This window comes from Haliaeetus leucocephalus, unplaced genomic scaffold (assembly GCF_000737465.1).
Source record: "Haliaeetus leucocephalus isolate CR32 unplaced genomic scaffold, Haliaeetus_leucocephalus-4.0 Scaffold190, whole genome shotgun sequence".
Classification (NCBI taxonomy): domain Eukaryota; kingdom Metazoa; phylum Chordata; class Aves; order Accipitriformes; family Accipitridae; genus Haliaeetus; species Haliaeetus leucocephalus.
Genome location: NW_010972626.1, coordinates 9,229 through 19,899, shown reverse-complemented (window position 1 = coordinate 19,899; position 10,671 = coordinate 9,229). Strand labels below are relative to the sequence as shown.

Here is a 10,671-nt window from a genome sequence, read left to right as displayed (position 1 = left end):
TGCGCGCTGGCGGCTCCGGGCGCGCCTCCCGTTCGGGGCGGACGGTGGGCCCGGGCCCGGGGCGGTTGCGCAGCGCAGGCGGCGCGGCTCGTTCTCGGCTGACAGGGGCGTTCGGGAGGCCGCGGCCCTAGCGCCGGCTCGGGGTCGGCCTTTCCCTGCGACGCTGATGTCTGTGGTTCGTTCGGAGCCCTCGGTACCCGCCGCAGCGAAACCGGGACCGGGTTCTGGCGAAGAAGGAAAAAGCTCATTTTCGGCGCAGAGGTGCCCCGGAGGAACGGTGACGGCCGGTCCCTGCCCGCCACGCGTGTTGGCTGCGGGCGCGGGTTTGACTGTGCGGATTGCAGGCGGCGGAGGCGGCATCGCCAGGGCCCTGCAGTTTGAGATGCGCAGTTGTTGGTATGACAAATGTCGAGTGCCAGAAATCACAAATGACTACTGACAGTGAAAGCTTTTGCACGCTGAAGGAGAGGTTCCTGGCTTTGAAGCTCTTGCAATCGTAGGGTAGATTCACCTGAGGACAGGCTTCAGTCTTTTGAAGATGTCCTCTGGTGAACGATTTGTAAGTTGAGGAAAGTGGGTGATGGGGAGTATGGGCTCAGCTCACAGTTCCACGCAGACTTTCTGCTGGACCAGTGACATGCTGTCAATAACGGCCTTTAATTCCAAGTGGTTGCAGATCGCCACCTGTACTTTTGAGCCATGTAGAGGGGTTCTTTTCTTCTGTCGCTAAAATGTTGCTACTTGTAACTCCCCATACGATCTCTTTGCAAGGTGCATTACAGAGCAGGAAGATGAAGGAGGACCTAGGATGAAATTAAACTAATAGATTAATAGAGTGAGATCAACACCCTGGGTGCAAATGGCAAGGTGTATCAGTGGTGAAGGGGAGTGCTAGCACAGCTGTATTGTCACATCTCTGTGAAAGGGTCATTAGAGCATCCATCGAGAATCTGACTGGGTTTTCATTATATTTTTTTTCTGGTATCTGTCTCCTAATTTTTAAGAAATTGTCATCTTTAGGGCATTACTTTGATCTGAAGGTTGATAAAGGTACTCCTGCAAAGTAAGGACTTTCCTTATGAAGACGTGGGTCGTAAGAAGTTTTCAGTAATTTGTTAAAACAGCATCAAGGGGAACACCGGTGCGGGCATCTTCACAAAGTCTCCATACGCTTCTCCTTCTGTTGGTCTATCTAGATGACATTGTGTCTAATGAGCTTTCCCAAGAAAATGCAGCTTGCTCTTGGTGCCTTGTGAGATGGGGGTTGTCAAGGCGTGTAGTTACAATTATGAATTGCTTGTTCTTCTCTCTTAACATGGTATGTATCTTGGTCTGAAGAGGAGCAATCTTGAGGAAACCCGGGGTACAATGTTAGCAGTGCCTCAGTAGATGTCTGTTCTTTCCCACCCTTCCTCCTCTCCCTCAGGCCTCAAATACAGTCAAGTTACGCCAACTGCAGTCTTCTGTGAGGTGCTTGGTGTTCAATTTTGCTTTGTGCAATGTCTCTGGATGCTTGCGTGAAGCTGAGGATCGTTCTGTCTAGGGCATCATCCCACCATGCTTAACAACCATTGCGTCAATGTGATGGTAAACGTGGGTTTGCGGAGTTCTGCTTTTGATAATGGTTGGGGATATGCAGGGAAGAATGGCGCTGTGTAGACTAAAAGCTACAGGAAGAAAGACTGGTGCGTGAAATGTGCCAGAGAAAGTAGCAGAATATGGGAGATTTGTGGGAGTTCTTTACAGCCAAAGGAGCAGAACAGGTAGGAGTCTTTTCCTCAGGCAACTGTGAACAAAAAAGTAAGATATTTCTTTTGCTTACTAGTGTGCAGCTGTGGGGGTTTTCCTGAAGAGGTGTGGGGTGATGTGGAGCCATCCTTGTGCAGCAGCAGCCTTTGGTCCATGGGCAAGAAAGCATAAAGAAAAGGTCAGACTTCACTTACGAGGTGTTTCCATTTCTGGCAACAAGAGGCAAGAAATCGCATGTGGTTCATTAATTCAGCAGATCTGTCGACATCTATCCTGAGATGCTATTTTGGAACCCATTTGGCTATTTTACCTACCACAGTATGCGTGCTTTGGCTGCAGGAGTGATTCTGATGAGACCCAAGGAGGCTGTTCAGCCCTTTAATGGCATTCATCTCTGAGAGAGGAGTAGCAGTGCTGAGAGTGGCTTGTGGGGTATGTATCTTCTTCTCAAGAATTAGTTTGAAACTTCAATTCCTGCACTGAAAAATGATATCAGCTTCTGGTTCCAAGTGTGTTTCTTATCAGCTGACCTCATCCAAGTGTTCAGCTTGAAGTCTGAACTTCAAAAACAGTTTCTCTGGGTGCTCCAGTAAAGTCTTACAGAAGTAGAACCAGCAAGAAGCAGAGAATCAGACCCTGTCCTTGCAACAGAGCATCTCTGCTGAGTTCAGGTATATAAATAGGAAGAAAACCAAACTCAGTCATTGCGAAAAAAGTTTTGCATTAAGTCTTGGCCTCAGCACAGGCAGCAGGAATGGTAGGATCAGTACTGAAAGGTGATTTCACATTGCAGCAGGGGCCTGGATCTGTAGCCAAGCCACAGCTTTGCTTTATTGTAAACTTAGACTGAGGTCTCGATTCATCTTAATTTAGCTCAAGTGAATTGCAGATAAATGCAAAACCATTGCTGTTATGGGAACTCCTGGGAAGTGTGACATGTCTGACTGCTAATTGTTTTAAATATTTCAATCTGTTCTGGTTTTAGCTGGGATAGAGTTAATTTTCTTTCTAGTAGCTGATATAGTGTTATGTCTTGGATTCAGTATGAGAAGAATGTGGATAACACACTGATGTTTTCAGTTGGTACTAAGTAGTGTTTATACTAAATCAAACGTTTCTCAGCTTCTCGTGCCCAGCCAGCGAGAAGGCTGGAGGGGCACAAGAAGTTGGGAGGGGACACAGCCAGGACAGCTGACCCAAATTGGCCAAAGGGGTATTCCATACCATGTGACATCATGCCCAGTATATAAGCTGGGGGGAGTTGGCCTGAGGGGAATCGCTGTTCGGGAACTAACTGGGCATCGGTCGGTGAGTGGTGAGCAATTGCATTGTGCATCACTTGTTTTGTATATTCCAATCCTTTCATTATTATTGTCATTTTATTATTGTTGTTATTATTATTATTTTCTTCCTTTCTGTTCTATTAAACTGTTCTTATCTCAATGCACAAGTTCTACCTTTTTCCCTCTGATTCTCTCCCCCATCCCGCTGGGTGGGGGGAGTGAGTGAGCGGCTGCGTGGTGCTTAGTTGCTGGCTGGGGTGAAACCATGACACAATCTTAATCCCCAATGATGGTAGGCAATGCCTAGGTAAGCAAGATAGCATCTCTGGTGTCTCATTTGTGCAAAGATAGAGGAGACGTGCCCATAAGATGTATATGCCTCGTGTCAAGAGATGGAGAGAAAAGGTTATAACTAATACAAAGGCTGCACTCAGTATGTGAAATGTTGAGAAATGGCTCGGACTTCAGTAAGTGAAATTAAGCAAAAATTTTTCTTACTCAACCATTTTATTCTGAGATATTTTTCTTCCAGACGCCTACCCGTGATGATTCCACCATCTGCAACAACCCCTGTCAGCGATGCTGCACTCTTGCCAAGTGTGGCTTCTCAGGAAATCTGGAGGTCACAAGTTCCAGGCTATTCTGGATCGGTCACACGGCACATAAGTCACAGGGCTAACAACTTCAAGAGACACCCAAAAAGGAGAAAACACATCCGCCCTTCACCGCCGCCACCACCAAATACTCCATGTCCTATTGATTTGATTGACTTTGGGGATCTCCAGCCTCAGAGGTCTTTCCTAGAACTCCTGTTTAATGGGTGCATTCTCTTTGGGCTTGAGTTCAGCTATGCCATGGAAACAGCCTATGTTACCCCTGTGCTGCTTCAGATGGGGCTTCCAGACCAACTGTATGGAATGGTGTGGTTCATCAGCCCTATATTAGGTAACTGTTCTTTACGCTATTTCTTCCCTCTTGTTTCTTCCACTACACGGGATTTATATGTTTTTATTTTCTCTACCTTAGCTGTTCATAATTACATTCTGTGTGCTCTCGAGGTTAAGAAGCCCTAGCCATAATTTTAGACAACTGAATGGAGAATAACTCTTGCTATGTTTTGCCTGAAATGGGCCTGGTGTGATCAAAAGGTCTGTTCTTTTAACAGCTTCTCAACCTCTTACATCTTGTGCAAGGGTAAGCTTTGGTTATTCTGTTCCTATATATAAAAACTAGCAAAAGAGGATCCGTGTATCCATTTATGGCCCTATGAAAAAAAGCATACAGAGACAGTTCCCAAGGGTGTGTGAAAAAAGCAGAGTGGGATTGCCTTCTCCTGTTTAACTTTCTGAAACAAACGAGGTGTTCCAGTGATGAAAGACTGTCAGCCACTACTGTCGTGGGCATTGGATTACTTGCCTTAGCACGGAGGCAGGGCTGGGGGCATATCCATTGCTATGGGAAGAACCATAGGATGGGCTATTACCACTTGGAAACTTTTGTTCTGCCTGTTCTTGTACTCGTGGGATGTGCTTCAGAAGAGAGTAGATAGGCCCCTACTCACAGGCTGGGCCAGGATAATACAGGCACCTTTCCAACTTGCATGCTTGCTTCCTGCTATCTTCCAAGCTAATTTTGCAGGGGATCTCCCATCTAAGATGAGGTAAATGAAATAGCTTGTAAGGAACAGAGTCCTTTAGAGCATATAACTGTTGTACTTTTACTCTCCACCTGATGTCAAATTCTGCAGTATTAATGATGCAGAGTGAACCGCCATGACAGTGAGCAAGCGGCACATTACGTTATTCAGTCCCCGACCTGGGAAATGCCAGGCAGTACACTGTGTGTGCACCTGGGTGACTAGTACCAACTGGGGATATCACTATGCTATGGTGTCCTGCCTTTAGCTGCCTTTTAAGCTACTCCCCTGTGAAACAGGCTTGAAAAATGCTACTTATTGGTGATTCCTTTTTTCTAGGGTTTTTGCTGCAGCCTTTGCTGGGGGCCTGGAGTGACAGATGCACATCAAGATTCGGGAGGAGAAGACCTTTCATTCTGGTCTTAGCAGTAGGTGTGTCTTTTAGAAACTATGGGGATAACACTTGTAAAGTAGAAACACTGCACATCTCTCTTCTGTGATATCCCCTGTGGCACTAGGCTGAACAAAATGCCTCAGAAGTGTTGGGTATTGTGGGTCTGAAGAAGGTGGTGAGTGGCGCCGAGGTGATGCTTTGGCAGCCGGAGATCCACGCGTAAAAGCTTCTCTTGCCAGAGTCTGAAGAGATGGTATTTTGAGGGTCAAGAATGTTTTTCTTTGGTCAACAAAACAACTCCAGACATTAGTAAGCTTGAACAGTGGAAAGGGATTATGTATATCCTGTAAGCCACGTTCATTCCCCAGACTGTGGTGGTCTGAACAAGAGCAATAGTGCTTGCTGCAAGGCTGTGCAGTTAGTACAGTGCTTTTGGATCATGGAGTGATGCAGGTTTTGTTGCTTACAAGCAGTCGATTGATTGATTTTGATTTGGTTTTATTCCCAGGAGCGTTGCTTGGGCTCTCGCTTATGCTAAATGGCAAAGATATAGGGACTGCCTTGTCTGACACTGCGAATAACCACAAATGGGGAATCATTCTTACGGTCTGTGGTGTTGTCCTCATGGACTTCAGTGCAGATTCAGCAGACAATCCCAGTCATGCCTACATGATGGATGTATGCAGTCCAGTGGATCAAGACAGGGGCCTCAACATCCACGCTTTGTTAGCAGGTATGCTTTCTTGGTGCTTCCTGGGTGACGTGAACCCTAAGTAAACAAGCCCTGCTGTGAGAAAGCCAAGTGTAAATCACTGGTGTTTTTCTGTATAAGCATAATAACCAAATAGCTGGAGAGTAGCACTAATTAACTTTGAAAACAAACTTCTGCTTTCCGTAAAAGGCTTTTGTAACTACCAAAAGTCAAACAAGATGCAGTCCAGGGTTGTTCCATCTGAAGGTCCCTTACATCACTTATAACACCTATGGAAACAAAATTATCCCTTGAGGGAGGAGGTTTGGCTTCCTGCAGGTGTGGAAAATGCCTTTTTTTGGTCACTCTGCTGGAGGGGAAAGTGCATACTGGGCGCTATGATCCCTCATTGCTGTCATCTTCAATTGCTGTACTGCCCTAGTCTAGTTTTCCTCTCCATCAGGAGACTCTTTCACAGTCTTGAATGCGTTCATAAGAAAGAAAGGACAGTCTTGTAAGGCTTTCACCACGTGAATGGAGTGAGAGAGGTATCCGGTGCCCTCAGAACTTCTGTGTTCATTTGGTAGTAATGCAGTGGCAGTTTTGTACACTGTCAATGTTTTGCTGAGTAATGAGCTTGCTACGCTTCCGAAGTGATTCAGTCTGTCTTGGACGCAGTTATATCTGTGTCCCTCTAACTGAGTGAGGAAAATGGATTTTCACTTACTTTCAGGAAGACAGTCTTAGCTGACTGATTGCAGAGCCTTGCCACGAGGCTGGTGGACACTTCTCTTTTACGGACTGAAATAGCTGAAGGTAAAGTGGTTTGTTCTTGGCAGAGAAAGAACTACCATTTTTAATTTTTTGTATCATCACTTTTACAGCACTGACCTTCTCCCTCTTTCTGTACTGTGTTTGTACATCCAGACTGTCCTTGTGGCGCGGATAACTGTTTATTACTGCATTTGAATTGAAGAGGGGTTGAGTAGTAGAACAGAAGTAACACGTTGGATTCTACTCACAAATCATTAGACAAATGGTGCTGTGCTGTTACTGGCTTCCAGGATTGGCTAGGGAAGATAATCTCAGCTCTGTTTTTCCACCAGGTCTTGGAGGTGGCTTTGGTTATGTTGTTGGAGGAATACACTGGGATAAAACCAGTTTTGGAAAAGCCGTGGGAGGGCAACTTCGCGTCATCTATGTCTTCACCTCAGTTATACTGACTGTCACTACTGTGCTGACTCTAATTAGCATTCCAGAAAGACCCTTAAGGTCCTTTAGCAGGAAGAAAAAGGTGATGAAGAGTCCAAGTCTTCCTCTCCCTCCTTCTCCACCTTTCTTCTTTGAGGAGGGTGTAAATGAAAACTTTGCTTCTCATAACTCAGCTCACTTATATGCAAGTTTTACGAGTCCAGTTTCCCCCCTCAGCCCACTTACACCCAAATATGGCAGTTTTGTCAGCAGAGATAATTCCTTGACGGGAATTAATGAGTTTGCATCATCATTTGGGACTTCAAATATTGACAGCGTGCTTATAGACTGTTTTACAGGCGGGCACAACAGCTACTTAGCACTTCCAGCTAGCTTGCCCAGGCAGCCTGTCAGTGTCAGTTTTCCTCGGGTGCCTGATGGCTGTTACCAAGGAGAAAATGGAGTTCTGGAGCAAGGGGAGAGCAGCATAACGCCGGGGCCTGATGGCGAGGTGCTAAGAGTGGGCTCACTGGATGCGACAAAGCCACGGTCGTCGGGGATCCTGAAAAGACCTCAGACCTTGGCCATTCCAGATATCGTAACAGGACACTGTCCAGAAAATAGCAGAAGAAGAAATGTAACCTTCAGCCAACAGGTAAGGGCAGAACATCAATGATATGACCATGTAAACCTGAGCATTCATTTAATCTCTTCATATATTTTTAAATGTGTGGTGCACAAATTCATTATTAAAGAATGCTCATGATAGTTTGCTCATAAAAGTCATTATGGGAACAGCATACCTGCTATGACTTTATTGGTAAAATAGTGGGTAGGATGTGAATTATGACTGGCAGTCTGTCAACTGTCTTTGTTAAAGATGGCAGAAATGGGAGCGTTCCGCTCTCAGCGGGCCACGTGTGAAAGTTAGGTCAGTATTTTTAGCCTCGCTTTACCACCCAGGGGCCTACCACGTGAGAGCAGAAAAAAAACACATTTTTATTGAGCCTGTATCTTCCCTTTCCACAGAAATACCCGCAAGATAGGGCCAGGGATAGGATTCTCCCATGAGCTTCTCCTTATGGCAGTCATTACATCTGGTTCCATCAGGGAGGTGAGGTTTCCCTTACCCAGGGATAAGACTCTGATCTCACCTCCCACTGTTGATGATAACTTGGAATGTCTGAGACCTCTGTATGCTGGCCCATTTTTTTATGATCCGGGATGAGGTAAACTGTCCTGTTGTTTTTTGGTTTGTTTTTTTTTGTGGGGTGGTGGTAGTGGTGGGGTTTTTTTGTTTGTTTGCTTTGTTTTGTTTTGTTTGTTTGTTGCTGTTGCTGTACTTTGACCCAGTTTGTGAGAGGAGACTTCATCAGGGCCAGAATTTTACATGCTGTGCACATAGAGATTGAGCATCAAGGTTAGCAGGCAGTGAGAATGTGTTTCAATTTAAACTGGCCTCTTCTTCCTCTGTGTCTCTAAAACTTCACGAACCAAATCCACGTGAATGTGGGTACAGCTCCTATTAAAAGCAGTGGAATTTATGCCTTCCCTATGCTAGCATCTGGATGTGGTTGCCAAATACCCTAGGAAAGTGAAGAGTACTGTTTGAAGTATACTGAAAGCTGCAGCGCAGTGGTGCCATTTAACACTTGTTCAAAGGCTGAATTTACAGCTTAGCTAAATACACTGTTCTTTATCTCCAAGTTAACATACTGCAGCAGCAGAGTTTAACTTTCAGGTGGTCAGATAGGCGTGTAATACTGCATAGGTTTGCTCAAAGAATGTTTAGGTTTTTCTTACTGTCTTTGCTGACCTGGGAGTTCTTATGGTGCAGGTTGCTAATATCTTGCTGAATGGTGTTAAGTATGAGAGCGAGCTGAATGGATCAGGTGACACCTCTGAGCAACCACTCTCCGTGAAACTTCTTTGTTCGACCATCTGCCAGATGCCCAAGGCTCTTCGTAACCTCTGCATCAACCACTTCCTAGGTATTCAGAAAGTGCCATCTTGCTTTCAGCGTAAAGTAAAGTCTACCTCGGGTGAATGTTTTTAAATATTTTATCTATTGCTGCAATAGCTGCTAACTAGAGGGACATGATTTGTTCCATGTACACTCACCAATAAGGTACTTTCTGGTATTTAGTTTCTTAGAACACTGAGAAAGGGAAAAAAAACCAAAACCCAACAAAACAGTAAAGCCTACATTCCTTGAGAGGGAATAACAATGGCCTAAATCATCGCCTCTGTTAAATGGAATATTTACAACAGAATGACAAACTCCACTGAACCGAGAACTTGAAACTATTGACCTTCTTTTTATATTTTTTTTAGTGCTCTGAAACTGGCATTACTGAGCAGAAAGACGAGATTAGTTGTATTTCCCTGCTCACACCTGAGACCGGCGTCCACTTTCCTCCCTTTGACAGCATGTTTATAGGGGGTCCCAGAACAGGCGCGGAACGCGACGCTGCAGGAGTGCCCGTAACCACTGCACTGTTACCTTTACGCTTACCAGTGCTTGACTGATGGTTAGGAAGGGCTTGCAAGCAATCCAGTTTACACAAAATTGGTCAGAAGGTGACAGGTAGTTAATACTCATTGGCTGTGAAAGGAATTAAGAGATTGCCTGCATCAGTGGCCCTGACGTTGGTTTGTGAGTAGGAGTTTTTAACTGTGTTGGAGGCGCTCTAGAGACTGCAACCATGACATAAGAAGCACTCCTTCCAGTTCTGTGTGGGAGGACAACAGCAACCTGAAATGACGATGTCATGAGACACTCTGTGAAACTGAGCATTGTGTCCTGTCAAAACCTGAAGGCAGCTCAGACTGCTGTAATCTATTTTTCTGTCTTGCTAAACCAGTATTCTGTGGCCTGCAGTCAGCCTCTAGGATTCCACTTAGGCATTCAAAGGATAACTCTTGGTCTTTAAAATCCTGAATGTCTTTGACAAACATGGTAGCATAATGCACAGGGAACAGCAGTCTCAGATAAATGTGGCTGAACATTATGTAATACTGATGTTGCACAACCTGTCTTCAGTTGCAATTTGCAATATAGCTAATACCATCCCCTAAGCTGACAAGGGGAAACAGATACTCTGCAATCCTAATGGGCTACTTCTGGCTTCTTTCAGGATGGCTTTCGTTTGAGGGGATGTTACTCTTCTATACCGACTTCATGGGAGAAGTAGTGTTTCAAGGGAATCCAAAAGCACCTCACAACTCAGATGAGTATCAGAAGTACAACGCTGGGGTCACCATGGGCTGCTGGGGAATGTGCATCTATGCATTCAGTGCTGCTTTCTATTCAGGTACTTAGTACAGCCATCTTAACCACTGCTGTGAGAAAGATGCACCCGTTCTTTAAGCGGTGTTTCTGCAACAAGTAGTCCACCCTTTATGTTGCACGTAGCCTACCACATGGCAGGAGTGCTGAAGCAGAGTGTTCTTTTTTACCGTATTATCTCTGCTAGTTAGCTTGGCCTGCACTGACAGCAGATGAGGTCAGCAGTCTGGTGAAAACACATCTCTGTTAGTATATAGTTCCTTTCACAAGTGGCATTTTCAATGTACGTTGAATCCAGAAATACACGCAGCCACCGTAGGCACAGTTCTGGCGCAGCAGCCCTTAGTGCCTGTGTGCCCCCAGCAGAACGCCCCGGTATCATGCACCACACCAGCACCTTGTGTGTGTCATGCGTCCGCCCTCCCCCTGCCACCCCCC

At 45.5% G+C, this 10,671-nt stretch overlaps 1 protein-coding gene across 2 annotated transcripts in view; it reads left to right on the top strand.

The window, feature by feature from the left end:
- The first annotated feature begins 455 nt into the window (after positions 1–455).
- The window catches only part of SLC45A1 (solute carrier family 45, member 1), an 11,461-nt gene continuing 1,245 nt past the window's right edge, over positions 456–10,671 (top strand). The window contains exons 1-9 of one of the 2 annotated variants that reach the window (XM_010565337.1): positions 456–1,587; positions 1,826–1,927; positions 2,006–2,181; positions 3,565–3,977; positions 5,008–5,100; positions 5,571–5,795; positions 6,860–7,599; positions 8,782–8,935; positions 10,082–10,258. In XM_010565337.1, coding sequence (XP_010563639.1) covers positions 3,578–3,977; positions 5,008–5,100; positions 5,571–5,795; positions 6,860–7,599; positions 8,782–8,935; positions 10,082–10,258 — 1,789 coding nt within the window. In that variant the 5' untranslated portion in view covers positions 456–1,587; positions 1,826–1,927; positions 2,006–2,181; positions 3,565–3,577. Of the gene's footprint in view, positions 1,928–2,005; positions 2,182–3,564; positions 3,978–5,007; positions 5,101–5,570; positions 5,796–6,859; positions 7,600–8,781; positions 8,936–10,081; positions 10,259–10,671 lie in introns of both variants that reach the window. The other variant, XM_010565336.1, reaches the window with a different exon arrangement.